The following is a 21,599-nucleotide window of genomic DNA, read 5'->3' on the forward strand; positions in this document are numbered from 1 at the left end:
CAGAACTCTCCACATCACCGTCTCCCAAACAGTGGGGTCGGGACCCGGGACCCATTTGTGGGTCACGGACCAATTTTTATGGGTCACGACTAGAGTAAAATTCCCATTTTCTTTTCTTACATTCAATTTTATTTTATTTATTTATATATTTCAAAAGATTCCTTTTTTTTATATTTATATTTTAATATTCTTTCTACCTTTTTAACATTTGTTTTTCCCCTAATGAAGATATTATTTTATTAATTATTTTGTAAAGCGACTGACTATTTAGAAAAGCGCTATATAAATTGTATGGATTATTTAAAAAAAAGTACTGTGGCTAACAAGACGGTACTCTAATTGTTGAAGGTGCCAATGTGAGATACATTATAATGGAAATTGAAATACAATAAATGAAATAATATGGGGGTCTGCTTGTTTTAATATAACGAATATAATCATGTATCTCACACTCAGGGAATTGACACTCTCAGGGCGGAGCTGGTAATAGTGTGTAAATCTGCTTAATTAAAAATCAGAGACATCCATCATGTGATTATCATGAAAAACTAAAATGATTATTAGCATATTTTATTTATTTATTCATAAAAATGCAGTTAGAGCAGTTTTATAAAAAGTTCAGTGCCCATGTGCACAATGCTCAACACACAGTCAATATATCAAAGCATTGTCAGCCATGCTGCTCAGTCAGTATCAACATTTAACCCTTTAAAACCGGGTAATTTGATTTTAAATTAGCTTGTAGATCTCTTTTGTAATTGAGATGTCTTTTTTTAGGAGGTGATCACAGACCTGTCACATTGGGGTGACAACAGAAGGAAAGACTGATGCTTCATAGACCAAACAAAGAGAATGTCTCCTGTTCTGTCAAGAAGCAGGCTGTCTAAATAACACAAGTAAAATAGATAATTGACTTGTACTTGACCCTGATGTAACATAATCATCCTTGTTATCAATCTCACTACCAACAACTATTACAATTTGACTACTGATAGAAGCAATATTAATGAATACAATACATCCATTTTACTTTGGGTCTGCTGAGGTGACAATGTTTTTCCTTTTGTTTGCTCTTCCAACATGTCTGTATTGAATACATACATGGATTGCACTGTACACCACACTGGACTAGAGTCCAGAACCTTACATGTTGGCGCTACAGTGCCGCGTTGTCCATGTCAACATGGAGGAGACATTGCTGTCGCCAGCGTTCCACATTTACTGGACAATATGGACTTACGCCTGGTGTATGGCTCTGAAAGCACACCAGTGGCAGGGTGAGACACCTACAACTTAACCACTTTTTATACTTCATTTGAACAGGGTCGCCCAGGAGTCTATACTAGACACATTCCTTTTTTCCCCGGCCTCTACACCAATTCACGTCGTTGAAAATATCTGATCTATTCACAGCTCACAATGTGTCTCAACGTGATGTGAGCTTGTAGATCTGCTATTTTCACAGAATGTCCATTACGACATGGACCGAATAGTGACGCTGGAGTTCAAACAAATACATTTATGACAAAATAATTCATGACTGAAAAAGATAAAACTAATATTGAAAAGAAAAATAGACATTAGGGGGAAAAACAAATTAGACAGAACATCAACTATACAATAATCAGGCTTTCACACAGATACTGTCCTGTAAGCCCCAATCCTCGACCGTGGCACCGTAACTGCCTTGCTCCATCAATTGACCTAAAGGGAGAATAGAACCCTCAACCCTGGTACTGTTGCATACTGCAGGATCACATGTTCAAATATTAAACTTTATGGTTTCTCCTCGTGTAGCAATGACATTAGATCAGAACTGAGGCACAAACAGCTCAAACTAGAGTAACGCATCCATCAGTTCACCTGAATAAGCTGGTGCGCACACCTGCACACAAGTATTAAAGGCACGTCTAGTCGTCTACAGAACTCACTGGGCTACATGTATCTCATAAAATGGGAGTTTTGCTCAAGGACACTCACAGGAATTGCAGCGCAGGGAGCTTTCTCGTCCTGTAAATGCATTGTTAACCATGAGGACACTGTGCTATAAATTAAATATTGTATTTGTGGGAGTAGCATCTAATGAAACTACAAATAACATAAATATTCCTTCAACTAATCATGAGACATGACATTGTTTGGCCAATAACAAGACAAAAATGCCTTTCAGCCAATCACACAATATTCATGTCCTTCAGACAATGAACACTAGTATCTTTTGCCTTATTAGCATAATTAGCATATTTCTCTCCACATTCAGTTTAGTTTTTACATATTGTACAAATAATGCAGAACATTGTTACATTTGTAAAAGCCAAATGGTAAAACTGCTAGAACCTGTAGAAACCATAGAATGAGACTTGATAGACAGACAGAATACTTCTGTTGTACCACAGTAATTGCCTTAAACCCCACTGTGAATTTTTGAAACAAAACTGAACTAGATAAGAGGCCAAATCTGGTATCTCAAATGGAGGTGACTAGGACACGTATGTTTGACCATAGGACATCATTAAAGTCTCCCAGCTGTGGTTGGTTTGGTCAGGATACATAGCATTCTGTGCTGCCCAAGGAATTAGCTGAGGTCGCAGCACAACACGTTGTGAGTTTGTAGATTGGCTACTAAGTATAAAAACTAGGCCTAAGAAACAAACAGCAGGAATGACATTGTGTGGTGATAACTAAGGTTTAGAATTAATAACAAACCATTAACTGCTACAAGACAATACTTTAACTACTCCTGTACCAAACAGGAGCTGTTAATAAGTCAGGCAGTGGAAGACTGTTGAGGAGCCAGTGTTAATACTAAGCAAACCAGGCCCACAACCATTTTACCAGGTAACTAGGTTTTTCCAATAAAATGGCCTCCAAATGATGGCTGGTCACCTGTCAAATTGTCTGGTCTGAGTAGACTCAGACCACATTTATTGCTGTAGGTCCAAAGTTACAAAAGATGTTGTTCCCAGTTTATACATGTTGAATATTTATTATCACCACTCTTGAGAAATTTGGATTTCTACAGTGTGGCTGAGGTCCATAATAATCCAACAATTATCGTGTTTTCACCTCCAATGCAGCTTTGCATCCCAATACCCAAGATGGTTTCAAAACTAGGTGACTGTGGATGGGAGGGTATGCCAAAGACCTCTGGTGGGAGTTGTGTTGAGTTGGCATTGCCTTCTCCTCATATTCATTACACTCCATCACGGCAGCAGCCAATCAGAAACTAGTCTCGTTCATGGGAGGTTTAGGACTGGTTGGAGGCCCAGAGGACGGGCTCTCTGGATTGGGTGGACCTTCAGGGGAAGGCAGGACATCGGTGGGCGAGGAACCAATCCCCCGTCTCGGTGACACAGGGGTCTGCTGTGGTCGGGTGGGGCTGACCGTTGCCACAGGGGCAGGACTTAACTGGGAGGTGGGCGTCGGCCTCCTATGTGAGGAGGACAGCGACGATGACGACGACGACAACGAAGGTGCTCCACCTCCGAGGTGTCCGCCGGGAGAAACGGAGAACATCCCGGCTGTTCTCAGGCCCAGCCTGGCCTCCAGCTCGCTACACACTGCCAGGCTCCGCCTCACGCCCTCCGACCCCACCATGACGCCAAACCCCTGCCCGCCTGCGGCCTCGGAGCCCTTGGCGAGCTCCTGACAGCGTTCCACGAAGCTGCCCCGACGGAGAGACTCCCTCTCCCTGTCGGGGTGTCGGAGAGCTGAGGACAGACTGGGACTGGGACTGGGACAGTGACTGGGACTAGAGTTGGGATTAGCGCCTCCTCCAGCCAGGGAAAGGGACTGCGGTGCGGCGGTGAACCCGGCAGACAGGCCGTGTTCTCGATGAGGTTTGGCCAGCGGAACGGGAGGGGGTGGAGCCTGGCGAGGGAGGCTACCGTTTCCGAACGGAGCAGAAGTGAAGCCTCCTCCTCTTCCTCCATGATGCAGACGATCACTCCTGGAAGACTCACTCAGCTGGGACAGGAGGCTGCATGGAGAGAGACAACATTCATATTGGTTCTGTTTGTCATTTACATCTACGGTTTAGGGTCAACTTAGAACCTTGCAGAGCAGTGGCTCCACCCGAATGAGAAATTTGACGTTTGTCCTGGGAATAGAGTTTGTAGATCGTCTATTTCCACTACTTCTCAATTATTCTTTAGTATTTATGGGGGGAGGGGGGGAGGAGAACATCTTTTGGAATGTGGGAAAAGAAAATTTTATTTTTACTCGAGTCTTGACCAATAAACATTGGTCTGTGACCCACAAATGGGTTCCGAACCACTGTTTGGGAAACAGTGTCTGTTGTAGAGGAGTTTGATGTTGTGTGTGTGTGTGTGTGTGTGTGTGTGTGTGTGTGTGTGTGTGTGTGTGTGTGTGTGTGTGTGTGTGTGTGTGTGTGTACCTGCAGGTGGAGCTTCTGGGGGTGCTGTCAGGTGTTCGGGTCATGGCGAGGTCACACTGCTCCAACAGCTCCAACAGCTCTTCCTCTGTCGGCCCGCCCAGCGCTGCCAGACAACCAATCACAGAGCTCAGATCAGTCCCATTTCTAAACGTGTTTTATAATTCATAATTATATAAACCTGTAACGTTGTACATTTTATTGTACATAAGTCTTATTATTCACACAAGTGAACTCTAATATTTTATGAACAATAATATCTGAACATTTCACTGTTATTATCAAAAAACAATCCTGATGTGGGATTTATTGTTGTTATTTCTAATAAACTGTAAGTAATTTATATAAATGATACATTTTTGTTAATCTTAAGAACATACATTTATGGTAGAATAAAGGTAATACAATGCAAAACCTTGGTATATTCGGTTATCTCTGAACTGAGACATTTATAAATTGATGTATGTGTTTTACTAACCGGCATACAGAAGCATACCCTTTCATTTTATAATATGGAACAAAGATGAAAATTCTCATTTTGGTAATGTTAACAAGATTCACTTGCACTAAACCATTATTCAAGTAAGTAGTCTATTCAAACATGAATGATAAAGTTAACCCATTTAGAACACATTATTGTGTATTATTATTTTATGCTTTAACTATTCAAAAATAGCAGATCTACAAGCTCACAGCGCGGCACTTCTGCTACATCTGCTATTTTTGAAAAATAGTGAAAATTTGAATTTTTACCCGATTCTATAAGTGTCTTTTGAATCCTTCTAAGGTTTTTTGAAAAACCTATGTTTCTATGTCAGCAATCTGGCCAGCCATCGTCAAAGAAAAGGTCCTTTTCACTTAACTGGAGCTCAGTTAGTCTGTTCTTGAGAGAGTGTCTGACCCCCAAACTGATATTTATTTGGCCACGGACCCCCATCTCAAAATATCTAGTTCCAGGGACCCCCCAGAAGCAACATTTGAGTTACAAACGTTCGCTTTGAAAATACATATATTCATAAGCGCTGCGAGCTTGTATATCTGCTACCCTAAAATGGGTTAAAGTGTCTGACCTCTGATGTCGACCTTGCCAGCGATGTCCATGGCGGTTGTCAGGTCCCACATCTGGATGCTGCCGTTGCCGTGGCCACTGAACAGATAGCGGCGTGCACGTGAGCCGATGCGGCTGGAACCTTCACACTCATGGACCACAAAGGCTGTGATGGACGTGCCGTCAACGGAACGCACCTCGCACACCCTAACACACACACACACACACACACACACACACACACACACACACACACACACACACACACACACACACACACACACACACACACACACACACACAAGATATGAACACACTCATGGACCATGGATGCTGTGATGGACATACCATCTGGAGGGCTGTCATGATTAAGTCATTTTACACGGCGATTAATTGTCACTCAAACATTTGCGATTAACGATTTAATTGTGTTTTTGTCGTTGACAATTACATTTCTGTTCGGCTTTTAGGCTTTGAAGTTGTACATGGCAGATATGACACATAACCTAAATATACAAAGACATTACAGACATATTTGACAACTTTATTGTAGATATGCTATTTCCACTATTTTTGAAAATGATTGAAAATAATGGACATTTTTCAGCATGGAAACAATTATGACAAAATAATTGTGACAAGCCTAACCATCTATTTAGAATAGCTCTCTCACACACACTCACACTCACACACACACACACACACACACACACGTCTTACCTCTTCCCATTAGAAGACAGTCTAACGTAGAGTTTATCAGTGTCTGGTACGACTCTCTGTATGAACACCTGCTGGTCATCTCTCTCTCCATATGGACCTGTTATAACAATGATGAACAATGATACATTTAATACACATTTAACTGCTAACCCCTAGTGATGCAATCATAACCTCTGATTCTCAGACCTGAGCACCTAGGCCTGACACGTTAACTAACCTATTACTTTTAGCCCTGACTACTCAACTCATTTACTGACACAGACGAGAAATGACAAGAGTTTGCACAGAGAGATATGACAAAATGCCGTTTTTGGCCACAAGATGGAGCTGTTCACTAACCGAAGGAGTAGTTCCTGGCTTCTGTGACAGCGTGTGTGTGTGTGTGTGTGTGTGTGTCTCTTGTGTGTCTCTTGCTGTACCACAGTATAGTAGAGGGAAGTTGTGGACAGACAGAGAAGGGTTTGCATATGTGCACAAAAACGCTCTGTGTGGAAAAAAACTGCTCTCATTCAATACTGTTGTATGTATGCATGTAACTATATACTGTAACTATACATGGGATTATCAAAACTGGACAATTCTTTCCCTGATTCCATTTTTTTAGACCATTGATGGTCGGATTGGATCGACGCATATCATTCTATGATTTATCAAAGGTTAAGTGTGTAGTGTAAATGCTGGCAAATGATGACTAAATAAATAATTAGATCCACACCAAAACATTTAGTATAATATGTACTTCGGACAATGTTTTATACTAGACATTGTGTCTGACAAGCTTTTCATCCAAAACGCTGGTGTTTACTAGCCTGGCATTAAGCCGGACTGATAACGGGGATTCACTCGTGCTAATGCCAGGCTAATAGAAACTCTAGTGTGCATTATGTGTGTTACCTATCTCTGTCCCAGCGCTACATCCTCCATGTGCGTCGATATCGTCCAATGAGAGGATCTTGAAGGAGGTGAGAGGGGTGGAGCCGGGCTGGGTGGAAATCATTCCTCTGAACCGAGTCACCGTCCATGTGCGCACGTGGTTATTATCTGCACACACTGACAAGCCAAACACAAACACACAAACATATCGTTGTTGTCGGGTGGAAACCTTGTCCAAAACTGTTTGTTTTGTATTTATCATTTTAAAAATGATTTAAACTAGAGAAAATAGCTGATCTACAAGCACACATGTGCTTGTAGATCGGCTATTTTCACAAGTTTTGTGTGACAGTCTTGTATGATGAAGCAGGGCTTTACTTTCTTTTACTTTACGTAAAAGCATACAAATTTGAAACTTGGAGATAGGAGGTTTCTCCATGACAGTGACGATATATTTAGAGTTCCTTGTTCTAATAAATAATTCCCAATAGCGTAGGCTGTCAAACAACCTGTTTTAAAACACTGCTTCAACCAGTCTGAAACTACAGACAACTGTAGGATCCCGGGACTACCTTTACATCTGTAATACAACGTTCGGAAATAGATTAACAATCTACTCTTCTGTTATGATACGAGTTACTTTTAAAAGTAATGTTGCTCAATACTGGTTATTACAGTAACAGCACAGAGTGACACACAAGACAGAGCCTGGTTGAATGTTGGATTTCCGTACCTGATATGAGGTGTTTTTCAGACAACATGATCTTGGTGACAGGGCTCCGGTGAACAGAGAAGGTCTGGAACAGCTGAGGTCCTGAACCCACCGTCTCTGGGTGTTGAACTATGACCCTCACCGCCCCTGAACTGGTTCCATAGGCGATCTCTATCCAGTTCCCACTGTCACCTGGAAACACACAGGGGTGAAACCCTTCATCAAATAATGGTTTTGATGGGGGCGCCCGCTGGCCTACTGGTCCAGGCGCATACCACTTAGGCATGGATGCCTGGCGGCGGCGCCGTTTCGATTCCCGATCCGGACGACCTTTGCCGCATGTCGCTCCCCATCTCTCTCCCCCCATTTACAGTCAATCTACTGTCCTATCTAATAAAGGAATAAAAGCCCCCCCTCCCAAAAAAATAAAATTAACACAAAATGTTAGATGGTTGTCCTTTTTATGGTCAAACTCTAAATTAATTGCATAGATGAAGTTACTTAATGAATAATAAAAGAAGAAAAAGGAAAATCTACAAATTCATTAATTATATGAAAATGATGTTATTTGCAGCCCTAGAAACACCCAGACTCAGGTTAGCAGTACTGGTAGTACAAGAACTAGTAGTAATAAGAGTGTTGTCAGGGTTGAGTTAATAGTATAGTCAATTGGGGACTCAAGGTTCCCTAAAGGTCTACTTTAGTAGTAGTAATATTAGTAGCAGTAATTGTAAAAGCATTACTTGTTTTTGGCGTGAGGTAAACACTCAGGGCAGTGATGGCGTCTTCAGTTGGGTCTCTGTACAGCTCTGTCACCAACAAGTCGTTATCTTTCATTCTCAGAGGGAACTTCTGAACATCTAAAGACAACACACAACAACAGATCAGTAAGACCATAGCTTACACATTAGCTGCTGTACAGAAGACAACAGAAAGACAGTCCTTACTCACCTATGTAGTAAATGGAACCATTGTTGCAGCCCAGGATGAGGAAGGAGCCAGCAGTGTCGTAACTGTTGATAGGAACTACATCCTGGTTCTAGGCACACAAAATACAATTCTGCAGTCACACCTTCAATTCATGACAACCTGAATGTTCATTTAGTTATTTAGAAACTGTATTCATATTATTTTATGGAAACGCATGAAAGATGTGTCACACCAAGAGAGAGCAGCCAGTGACAACAATTTTACTTCCCATACATTTACAACTAATTGTGAATAACATTTTATCATGTTAGCCATGAGCAGGAAAAAGCAGTCACCCTGAGGAAGAGGACTGAGCACATCCAACTTGTGAGTGAGTGAGTGAGTGTGTGTGTGTGGGGGGGGGGGGGGCTGAGTTACTAAGGCCCAAGGTGGAGGGGCCCTAATTATCTTATACTTTAGCTATTGAAAAATAGCAGATATAAAAGCTCACAGCGTGGCACTCGAGCTTGTAGATCTGCTATTTTTGAAAAGTCATGAAAATGTTAAGCGAACATTTTTAACTCAAATTCTGGGGAGTCCCAGGAACTAAATATTTTGAGATGGGAAAAATAGGTTTTTCAAAAAACATTTTCTCGATTTTTCAAAAATAGCAGATCTTTATCTGCTATTTTTCATTAGTTAAAGCACAAAATAACGTGTAATAATGCGGGTAAATAAATGGGTTAACCCCCCCCCCCCCCCATGAAGAACATTCATGGGGGGCCCACAGTGAATCCTTGTTGTCCTACCCAGGGCCCAGAATTTGGTGTGACGCCCCTTTGTGAGTGTGTGTGTGTGTGTGTGTGTGTGTGTGTGTGTCCTACAGTACCTGCCAGTGCTTGGTGACAGCATTCCACACCCCCACCTTCCCAGTGTGACTGGTAGCAATGAGCTGATTACCAACGAAGAAGAGAGCCTCCACAGGAACGTTCAGACTGAACACACCTACAGTACAGGAAACAGGAAGTGGTCATTCACAATCAGGTAATCACAGGGGAAATAACTTGAATTTAGTGCTTCAATACTTTTAATCAGTTTACTGTTAAACATGCATGTTCTAACAGCATCTCATTCTAAATTAACTAAATAGTTCAATAAAGGCATTTATTGTCTAATGATTAATGAATGATGATTAATTTTATTTATTTAGCTTGCTTTTATTCTGTCAGGCATACGTGAGGCTAGAGAGGTGGGAGGGAAGAGGTGTATTTTATAAGGGGAACCGAATTTTAAAGGGAATCAGATTTTTTCTTTCAACGTGTTCCCCCAATTTCAAACCCACAACTATCTCAGTTCAGTGCTGTCCAGTATAAAGAGAGGACAGACAGTGTCTCACCAATCTCATTTCCGTTGCCATCTGGACAAATGGACCACAGGATGATCTCTGTCCCCGAGGCGACTGCCACCATCTTGTCATTGTCGCCTAGTGACCCGCCCATCACCTTGGCATTGAGTGCCACCCGGTCAATCAGCCAATCAAGACGAGGAGAAGTGAAGACCTGCTGCCAGCCAGTAGACTCCTTTACCCTGGAGAGAAAGAAGGAGAGAGAGTTAAAACAGAGTCCCTGATACAAATGTCTGATCTGTAATCAGTGTAACTGAAGATGTTATTAATCAGGAGTAGGAATTGGGATCGAGAATTGGAATCGTGACTAAATCGCTTCCAAAGATATTGAGAATCTGAAGTCAATAAAGTTTTGGGACCAGACGTGACGTCTTGTCTCGAGAGGCGAGACTAGAGAGCCCTGTCATTGACATCAAATCACTAGCACAAACATATCTATAAGCTGCGTTTCCATAAAGCCTTTTCGAAAATAGGAAGCGAATTATCAGAAATTCAAAAGGATTTAGCCTATTTCCATCCACTGATAAAATGAGATGCGTGTTTCCATTTGGTTTTTTCGATAAAGCCCCAAAATCCACCTCCTGCAAGTGCAAAAATGTTTTTTTTCGAAAAATGAAAGTTTTTTCGAAATTTGAAGTGTTTCCATTAAAAGATTTATGCGCAAAAGCCAAAATGTGCAAAAAACAAAATGCGCAAAAACAGCTTTATAAGTGGAAACACCACTTATGTCGCTTTTTTTTTAAGTTATCATTAAGTTAATGATCCCCATCCATAATCAGGAGTGTACCTGTAACAGACTACAAACCGGAACTTTGTTCATCTTCACCTGTAACAGACGACAAACTGTGCATATGCCACAGCAATCCAGTTGTGATGACCACAGATAATACGAACCATTCCTGAATCAGAGGAATGACCTACACACACACACACACACACACACACACACACACACACACACACACACACACACACACACACACACACACACACACACACACACACACACAACATGTCAAGATGACTTTATGACCAAAACCCACCTTGCTTAAAAAACATGGGATTGAGCCGTCTTAGCCTATATACCATATCATAGTACACAGTATCACTTCAAACACGTCAAGGCTGCTCAACAGCACCACTTTAAAGTTGGTCACCCAGCGTTATTGCAGCCGCTGAGGCCTTACTGATACATACGGACAGACATACACACTCTGTCAAATATTGGCATCGCTCCAAAAACATGTGTGCGTTCTCACCTCCAGACGTCCTCTCCTCTGTCCCAGCTCGCCCCAGTATCCCAGAGTTCCCCAGGTTAGGAGGCATGGTGTTACTGCGTCTGACAGGAGCTCTCTCTATAGGATTGGCACGACTGCCCATGAACTGGGGTCCTGCCACACTATGGCGGTTACGCCGCTTGGCCGGGTACACTGGGAACAAAGACAGAGGCACTTGCTATGATGAACACATCAATATATGTCTGTACAGTATGTCTCATTGAGAAGACTGGAAGAACTTCAATTCAAACTGGTTTCATTGCACTTAAAGAGCCCTTGCTCTGGGGTAACATTCGCCAGAAATAGCCGATCTATAATCTCACAAGGCGTTGTTAGGGTTCAAGTAGTGAATTCTTACATCGTTTTACTGTTTTTGTAAATTAAGTGTCATTTTGTGTGACTCTCCCAAACACAAGGTCATTGAAGTGTGTTGTACTGTTGTATTGTACCTGGAGGTGGGAGGTATCCATTAAACAGCACGTTACCACAGGACGAACGATCCAATTCATCACACAGCTGAAGCTTACGCACTACACACACACACACACAAACACAATGAAAGAGTCCTTAGAATATAGAATGCACAAAATAAATACAGCTGAACATTATTTCTGGTAGAATAATAGCCAAGAACCTACAACATGCACATAGTAATTAGTGTAAATTTTACTGACTAATGTAACTAATCAATCAAAATGTTTTATTAAGATTGAACAGAATTAAACATGTAACTTCAGCATGAGATTAAAATATACTTATTTCAGCAGCTCTCTTAAACCACACTCTGAAGAAAATATCACTATATTCTATGGTTGCTGCGTACTTTGTTCCATGTTATTGTGAAAAATATAAAAAACAAAATAAACATTGAGTCATAAAAAAAAAAAAAAAAAAAAAAAATCACTATCTTGTTATATGAATGTGTGGTCAATCAGAGAACACACACACACACACACACACACACACACACACACTAGAGCTGGGATCGGGCCCATTTTTTCTGTCCGTTCCGAACCCGTGTCCGACAGTTTTCTGTCCGACCCGAGTCGACGTCCGAGCATTAATCATGAAAAAGCGTCCGACCCGAGCCGAGGCCCGAACCTTATGTTTTCAACGCTTTTTCGCCTCGTTTCTTTTTCTTTGAGGAAGCCACTGATTTACACTCACTAGCAAACGTGTTATAATGTGCAGTGAGTGCATGCAGCGACAGCATGCCTGTTTGTTACCCTTAATAATATTAAGCCACATTGTGGCTTGTGAAAGTGTTTTAGATAATTACATAAGTAGGCTACATTGATTATTAAATAATAGGCTATAACGTGCACTGCGCGTCTGGTGACTCTGGTCTGACTGCTGTCAGTGACTCGCTGCAGTCACACACTCCTCTTTTACAAACTGTTAATAAAGTATTCACACACAAACCTTTTCCACAGTTCAATCAATATCAAAATGTATTCAGTCTTACCAGCGTAGACGAATCTGACATCTGCTTTTAATATCCAGCGTCCACAAAATCCAGTCCACGTAACAGCGGCCTTGGCCGTCTTTCTTAATCAAAAACTATTATTAATCCAACCATTATGGTTTATGGGTTTTAGGCTTAGGCTACATTCAACATCGGACTTTTTAATTATGTCTGCGTTGACAACTACGTAGAAATGCGTCCATACCGCTGATTTCCCTCTTTCGTTTTCAATTGCTTTAAACTTTCCCGTAGACAAGTTAACTTTTATCTCGGCTGGCGGCAACATTATCTCTCACTCATTCGCTTTTTCTTCTCGTGTATCTGTTTGTTTGTTTGTTGTCACATATGACACTCCCACTTCCTTTTCCCCATGAACATGTGCATGGTTGTCAAGACAACGCACTGAGCGTAGTCACGTACAGTGCACCAGAAAGACAAGGAAATAGCACACACAGAGACGATAGTTGTATCGTTTTACACTTTATTTTCTATAAATCAAAATTATGTCCGACCCGAATCGACGTCCGACAATAAATTGTGAAAATGCGTCCGTCCGACCGGCACACACACAGTATATATATATTAAGAGCAGTATGGAAGTCAGAACTGGAGACGGGTGATAGAGAAGTGGTGCTGTATTAGTGTCTCACCCAGTGGCGTGATGCCGTAGAACTCAGACTCGTGCATGAGCATGTGCACATTGATGGAGCGGGGATGGAGCTCTTTGGTTCGCAGGAAGTTGAGGATGGGAGCAAATAGAGATGGATCTCTGTCGATGAAGATCTACAGACGGAGAGGGCATGTCAATATATAGTATGCGCATGATCACACACACGTACACACCCCTTTAAAATTAGATTTGCGAGTAAAAACACATGCACAAAGAGAAGTAGAAGGAATTAACAAACGCATGCACACACTTTTATCTGTGTAGTTCTAAAATGAAAATACGAGAGCCTTTCCAGGACACACAAGCCGCGTGCAGAACACAAAATAAGACGGCGACTACTTACAGCTCCCGTTTCATCTTTCAACGTAGAGATCCGGCCACTCAGGAGACTAGATATTGTAGAAAAATGGGGGGGAACACGGTCTGATTATGTGGAACATATATTTAAGCACTGGTGAAAGCAAGAGATAGAAATAGATAGTAAGCAATAGTGAGATAAACACATGTTCCCTATGCTGCACCCACCTGGAGAAAAAGGAGTCAGGAACCCATGTCAGTGTCTGTCGGGAGGTGCTGAACCTAAAACCAAACCACGCACAGGTACAACAAATCAGCATTAGCAAAACAGAAAGAACACAAAAGGCCAAGAATACATCAAGTCAGGACCAAGTGTGTAAAAGAGGGGTCACAGGAGGTGCAGCGAACAGCTGTAGCAGCTAGTGATCTCTAAGCGCCTGTGTCACCTCAAGACCTCAGGAAGGACCCACCCAATACCTCCCCAGAGGAACCTCTTGCTGGTTATGAGTTTAGCCTTGGCCACGAGGAGGAGATGGGCAGTGATTTGGCCACCACTGCCGTCTGCCAACCTGCAGTACAGGATCGAAACACCTGATGATCGATGGATACCGACTCGGGACATCAACTCCTCCTTGCCAAGGCTACATTCACCGAACTGAATGAAGGAGAAGCATCTTCAGATGTAATTGTAATCAGATGCTGTGTTACATTCTCTTCCACAAGTTGGTCAAAAAAGGCCTAAGAAAAAGACCTGTTTTAAAGTGAAAGTATGCATTCCCCACACACGGCAGTGACGTTCTTGTTGACTTTGCGAGTTACTTGGTCAGATATGAAATTTTTGGCCCTGTCTGCTTGGCTGACTTGTGGCTTTTGTCATCCCACAACTTCGCATTGTTCTAAGTTCCAATGACCTGCGGCTGCATTTGCAGTTACAGGCAGCCTCCAGGTGACTCCTCCTCCCATCAAATCATAATTCCCCCATAACACTTTCACACAACAGTTAAAAAATAAACTTAAACATGTATCAGTGATATTTTATCTATCAGCCATATATAATCTATGTAGCTGTGTCTGCTAACCTTCCATCTCGGGCTCACCTTACTGCTAATCACTTTCTAAGTGTGGGGCGGCTCACGGTAGCTGACAGAGTACAGCATCTTGCAATGGGCCTGGTGTATAAGATACACTACACCACTAAGACAGAAAGACACCCATGTACCTGACAAAATACTTTCATAATTCATAATTACAACACCAGAAGCAGCTCCACAGATCATGTCCAACCCAGATTTGGCACAAAAAAGGGTCAAAGCGTTCTCCTGCTATGCCACTAAAATGTGGAACGCCCTAGTACCGAAGGCCATAAAAGAATGTAAATCCCTACCTTCTTTTACACTGAAGGTAGGGAGGGTAGGGCACTGAAAGCCACTTACAGGCAGCTGCTATTCGAAACTGGTAAATGAAAAGAAAAATACAATCCTTACCTCCCCCTGACCTGTTTTTCTGATATCTTTTGCATAGTGATGTGTTCTATCTGTCTGTCATTCAATATTGATGTGATTTTTTCTTTTTTTTTTAAGGATCTCAATTGAAACAAGCCATAGGCTTTCTTGGGCGTATCTTTTTAGTTAACCTTGTACCAGTGAACTGTACTGTCATGACAGAGTGCCTTTCCCTTTTCCTTTGCAAACTTCTATTAAAGTCATCAAACAATCAATCAATCAAAAAAGTACACCTGACTGGTGACTGTGTACTGTACACACTACAGTAGTCCTGTACTGCAACTAGCAACTGTACTGTAACGGGCCTGTGTGCAAAGCCCTTTACAGTACAATAATTTTAGCAACCGTAGTACTGTTAAAGGCTTTGCAGACAGGCGCGATTTGTACTCCTGAGTCCTGACTGGTGATTGTGTAGACTAGAGTAGACTCTTCAGGACTCAGGAGTACTAACTGTCTACACTGTGTAGACGTATAATGCAACTATAGCGGCAAATGCACGCGGTTTATTATGATGACCCACTTTGGAAGCTTTGGGTATTAATCAAGAATCATACATCGGCTACATACAAATATCTGAAATTATAACCACGAAGACAAACCCACGCACCAGGTCATTGCTGAACTTATGCATGTATCTTTACCTATTAGATGATAGCTCATAGGTAAGGTAAATTACATCACTTTTTAACTTTAATAATAATAATAATAATAAGTCAAACTTCCAAATCTCAGTGAGGAACACGATCATTAATGAATTAACAAAGTATTAAACATTAACGTCACAAAGTTATTATAACCCGGCCTGGGTCAACAACAACACAAAACGATGTTACACACATATAGGTGACCTATCGAATTATCTGAGTGTCCATTGCACGTTGTTCTAATAAAGAATGTTTAAATGGGGTTGAACCTTACAAAACACCTTTCAGACTTGGGTATAAAATGTAACTTTTCCACAAACAACTTTCAGGACGTGAGAAGTGTAATAACACATCGATATGTCACCAATTCCGGTGTGACATCCTTCTGAAACATTAGCAATAGCTAAAAGCTAACTTGCTAGCATAGGCAACAAAACACTGCGGCTTTCTCACCTCTTTCCACCCACATTTAGATGAATGATGTCCCCGATCCTGGCATTGCTAGACATCTTTTATCAGTGTTGCTTTAACACCAAAACAACGAGTGGATTCCGTTTAATCCACATTAGAACACGCCGGGGCAGTTTGTATTACAACCATTGAAACCAACTTCCTGCCTCCTGAGTCCTTCTCACCTCAGACTGACTCCAGTCCTCTCAGAAGAGGAGAGAGAAGGAAAACCCGGTGCGGGATTTTTTTTTGTTTTTTTGTTATTTATCTATTTTGCCCAGAAGGCACAGGAAAAAGAAACCTATCAAGCGCACTGGACTTCCATAAGGCAGTGTTGCATTCGATTTGATTACATAAACGTTTTTATTAATGTTTGTCTGTGTCTGGCCCTTATAACTCCTGGCCCCAGGTCCCTCTTTGAACAAAAGCATTATGAATGGGATGGAAAGAATCTCATTGTACAGCATCAAACTTCAGATGTAGAGGTTGTCATTGTGGAAGCTAAACAGTGCACATGTCTGGCTAATAGCCTTAAGGAAATGTACAGTATGTGTGCAATACTTTCACAGATACTGCTGGAACTGTGAAAGAATTTATAGCAGAATTGAATGATTTGTGTCAGAGCAGTGAAACACATGCAATACATTCTGCAGTTCAAAAGGTTCACCGTTTGGCATTTATTTTGGACAGTACTCGAACACAAGGAAAAGAAAAAAAACAAAGGCTGCATCAATATAGGCAAGAGTGTGATCTTTGTCCACAATTCCATGTTTATTGATATTGGTACCGAGTAGTATTTGTGTTGTGATTTGACACTGAACATTTGATCTGATATGAAAGGAAAAAATATCTATCTGTCAGTCATTGTACCTTTTATGCCCATATGGAGATCTCTGTCAGTCCTTGTCCATTTCATGCTCATATATGGGCATGCCCCTTTTGTGTTGCCATGACGATGGAAAAACTACTTTCTGGCCTCATACAAACAGAAAAGTCATATGTGATTGCATTAAACTATTTTAAACTCACTTTGCCTCTCAAGTTTGACTTTCTCAATTTGTGCATGTGCATTGCCTTTATTGTGTAGACCTGGACATTAAGTAATGCAAATATTTAATAGTTTATTAAACTGTTGAGAGAGTAAAATGAAACCAAATGGACCCTTCACTGTATGTTTTCAAGAGTTGCAGATCTCATAATAGTCGGGGACCCAGTCCCCAAAATGGGAGGCGACCTGTGATTTTCTGCCGTACTTTTTATTTCTGTTTTATCTATTAGTTTGGTCACTAAGGTCCACAGAATGAGAGGCCTGCTCTGCCGGAAACATCGCGAAAAAAAGTTATGGCTATTTGTATATTCACTGTCCCGTTGACTCCACTAGAAATATTAAAAAAATAAAAAACAACTGCTTTAATTAGCATGTGAGGGGTCAAATTAGGGGTTCTTCGTGATTCTGAATCCATTGCAAGCATTTGTTTTGCATAAATAACATTGCTTGGGTTACTTTTCGGCAGCCCAAAACTGTGAAAAGTGGAAAAAAAGTGATGACTCAGCACTTTTGACTGTTTTAGGGGGTTGATATCTTGCCCAAGGAATGTTTTTCATGCAAAACAAATGCTTGCAATGGATTCAGAATCACGAAGAATCCCTAATTTGACCTCTCACATGCTAATTAAAGCAGACTTTTTTTCTTTTTTTAATATTTCTAGTGGAGTCAATGGGACAGTGAATATACAAATGGCCATAACCTTTTTTCGCGATGTTTCCGGCAGAGCAGGCCTCTCATTCTGTGGACCTTAATGACCAACCTAATAGATAAAACTGAAATAAAAAGTACGGCAGAAAATCACAGGTACCCCTCTTTTCTTTGAGCTTTTGGCCATGTGGGTCCTCGACTATAAGGGTCCACTTGGTCCAGAGGGTCCAAAATGGAATTAATCGTGTGTGTCTGTCTGTATATAAAATACAGTAAAACAATCCACCTGCATATATTATCCACTTTCAAAAGAGCCTATTAATTTACACCTGGCTAGTAGTCTATTTACAGTAAAATAATATTTAACATTTTGAGTAGCAAATTTTGAGAGGCAAATCAGTGAAATGTTGTGTGCACTCTTCAAATAGTAAATACTAACAATATTTGGCATTGAATAACTTTTACTTGGGGGTGTACATTTATTGTAATACATGTTTTGTCTTAGAGATGTGACAAAGAACTAAAACATTTTATTGAATGCAAGCTGGCTCCATAGCATGAGTAATCAATAGAAGAAAAACATTGTTGGGGGTGAACTACTCCTTTAAGGACGGAGAGCCCTTCAGCACTGCTGCAGCCAATGTACTCTAAGTGGCCTTCGGCCAATGACATGCCTATGATGCCTAATACATTTCATTATTACCACCTGTGTGTGTCAATGCTTCTCCTCTTTGGCACGACTCACGAGGGAGAACGTCTGGAGATTTTTCACTGCTGAGTAAGTACTTTGGGGACATTCTAATTTAACATTGGTTAATAGCAGTTGAATGCATATTTACTATAAAGATTAAGTGTTCGACCATTTGTTTGCGTGCTAGCCTTTGGGATTCTCTTTGGCACAAACCATGGAGACGAAATGTAAATACTTGTGAGTTTTAGCCAAAAACGTTTTAGTTTTAGTATTTTTTTTTTTGCCATTGTGGAGAATGGCAGTTTTACACTAAAACTCTTGTCTCAGGAGTTGCAAATAGTTGCATTGGTGTTGTCTGGGCCTTAAAATGTTATTATCTCAACATTTGAACAAAACTTTGGATGGTAATTGGCAAAATTAGGTGGGCTAACATTTGAACAAAACTTTGGATGGTAATCGGCAAAATTAGGTGGGCTAATGGGCCTATCTGACAGTAGACTTTACAGTTGGAACTTGCCACAATTTGTTTTTGTCATTCAAATATTTTTATTTTTATTTTAAACGGTATGTAATCAACATCGAACTTGCCACAATTGATTCAGTCATTTTTAGCAACTCATCAATAAACATTCTATTTTTATTGCAATTGTTAATAGCTCTTCTTCTTCTCAGAACATGGCACCGACCAAAAAAAAGAAAGAATCCAGGGAGAACCAAGAATGAACCAAGAGCCAAGAATGCAAAAAAAGGTTTGATATAATTTATAAATGTCTCTGCTTAAAAGAAAACTCTAAATGTACTCCAGAGAACTGAAGATGGTGGAGAGAGACAGGTTTTGCATTTCCTTTTAATGGAAGTTAGGTTCATCAGGTTCTGTGCAGCCTCTGGGACCAGTGTTGTAAAAAGTACTCACATTTTATACTTAAGTAAAAGTATCAATACAGCAATGTAGAAATACTCCATTACAAGTAAATGGAGTATACAAAATGTTTAAAATAGCAGGTCTACAAGCTCACAGCGGAATGTACTTAAAGTACCAAAAGTAAAAGTACAAAATGTTTAAAATAGCAGGTCTACAAGCTCACAGCGGGTCGCGATGCGACGCGCTGTGAGCTTGTAGATCGGCTTTTTTCAAATAGCCACGGTATCGAATAGGGCTAAAGTGCATTAATGTATGTTTTATAATATAATCATTTATATCTGCAAATTAACTAGTAACTAAAGTTTACAAATAATTGTAGTGGAGTAAAAGTACAATTTTTGGATCCGAGGTGTAGTGGAGTAGAAGTTAAAGTACTGAAAACTGGAAATACTCAAGTAAAGTACAAATACCTCAAAACTGTACTTAAGTACAGTATTTAAGTAAATGTACTTAGTTACTTTACACCACTGTAAATTGCCATGTGTTAACCAATGCATTTCTGTCAGATTACCATTCAACATACACTAAGTCAGCCAAACTGCTCTCGGAATGCATTTCTGTCAGAATACCATTCAACACACTATTAAAGTCAGACAAACAGTTCTTGCAAAGCATTTCTGACAGAATACCTTTAAACACCCTGCATTACAGACCCTGATTACAATAGTTCCCTATGGGGACACAAAGTCACCTTTGTCTGTTGCTGGGTTTTATGATTGTAGGCCAATACCAAACCAATGCTTAATTTCCAGGTGACTTGGATCTGCCTGAGGAGAACAGAGCAGCAGCAATTGCTGCCGTCACCTTGCACCACCCTTTGGATTCAGGAATGGGCAGTGATGGTGGAATGCAAGGAGGAATGGGCAGTGATGGTGGAATGCAAGGTGCGTGATTTGTGGTATATTTAGAATGCTACGAAAATGCAAGGGACTTTTTCGTATTATGAAGTCTTGAGTTTCTTTAGTGGCTGATATGCTTTTTAACTGTAGACCTAGATTGTTCTGTCTGTTACTGTTTTAACTGCTCAGGTTAATCACTGTTTCACTTCCCTCCGGTCTGATATTGACATACCAAACAGAATATATGAAGGTTTCTAGCAATGCTCTTCTGACAGAATACCTTTAAACTCCCTGCATTTCTGTCGGAAGACTATTCAACACACAATTTGTGTCAGACAAACTTTTTTTTCCCTTCACATTCCTATTTGTTGCTTTATGATTGTAGCCAATACCAAACCAATGCTTAATTTCCAGGTCCGTTTCCACTTGTTCCCGTCACCTCACCAGCCCCACCCATTCTGGACTTTTATCCTCCCACCACCACTGCATCCAGTCTGAACCATGGTGGGCCCAGCAACCGTGACAGTGGAATGCAAGGTGAGTGATTCTGTGGTATATTTAGAATGCAAAAAAATGCAAGGGACTTTTTTAGTAGTATTATGAAATTATTGAGTTTCTTAGTTCCTGAATGCTTTTTAACTGTTGACCTAGATATTTCTGTCTGTTACTGTTTTAACTGGTCAGGTTAATCACTGATCACTTTGTTTCACTTCCCTCCGGTCTGATATTGACATACCAAACCGATTGTATGAAATGAAGTGTGGGAATGTGATGTCCAGTAATGGTGATATATGGGGGTGGAATAATGGCTTTCATCTAACCAGTAACCACTTATATACTCAAACTAATCTACTTTGTTGACCGGTGTCCACCAGGGGTCTATACATGTTTCACTTGTTTCACTTCTTAAAAGTAAAATAATAATAATGCCATGCATTTCGGTCAGAATACCATTCAACACACTATTTAAGTCAAACGGTTCTTGCAAAGCATTTCTGACAAAATACCTTTAAACACCCTGCATGTCTGTCAGACAAAGTTCTCACAAAGCATTTCTGCCAGAAATAGTTCTAGCAATGCTCTTCT

At 40.8% G+C, this 21,599-nt stretch overlaps 1 protein-coding gene across 1 annotated transcript; it reads right to left on the reverse strand.

Moving 5' to 3' along the window:
- Positions 1 to 692: 692 nt before the first annotated feature.
- Positions 693 to 16,503, reverse strand: shkbp1 (SH3KBP1 binding protein 1). The gene is made up of 17 exons (XM_080730938.1): positions 16,369 to 16,503; positions 13,998 to 14,051; positions 13,816 to 13,861; positions 13,453 to 13,585; positions 11,787 to 11,867; positions 11,320 to 11,490; positions 10,887 to 10,977; positions 10,052 to 10,242; positions 9,545 to 9,660; positions 8,698 to 8,785; positions 8,490 to 8,606; positions 7,768 to 7,938; positions 7,056 to 7,211; positions 6,162 to 6,258; positions 5,464 to 5,648; positions 4,397 to 4,499; positions 693 to 3,979 (listed from the first exon to the last, which is right to left on the reverse strand). The coding sequence occupies exons 1-17, from the start codon at positions 16,422 to 16,424 to the stop codon at positions 3,220 to 3,222; spliced, it is 2,616 nt and encodes an 871-aa protein (XP_080587064.1). The 5' UTR covers positions 16,425 to 16,503; the 3' UTR covers positions 693 to 3,219.
- Positions 16,504 to 21,599: the final 5,096 nt, after the last annotated feature.

This window comes from Nannobrachium achirus (genome assembly GCF_963921795.1).
Source record: "Nannobrachium achirus genome assembly, chromosome: 8".
NCBI classification, from domain to species: Eukaryota; Metazoa; Chordata; class Actinopteri; order Myctophiformes; family Myctophidae; genus Nannobrachium; species Nannobrachium achirus.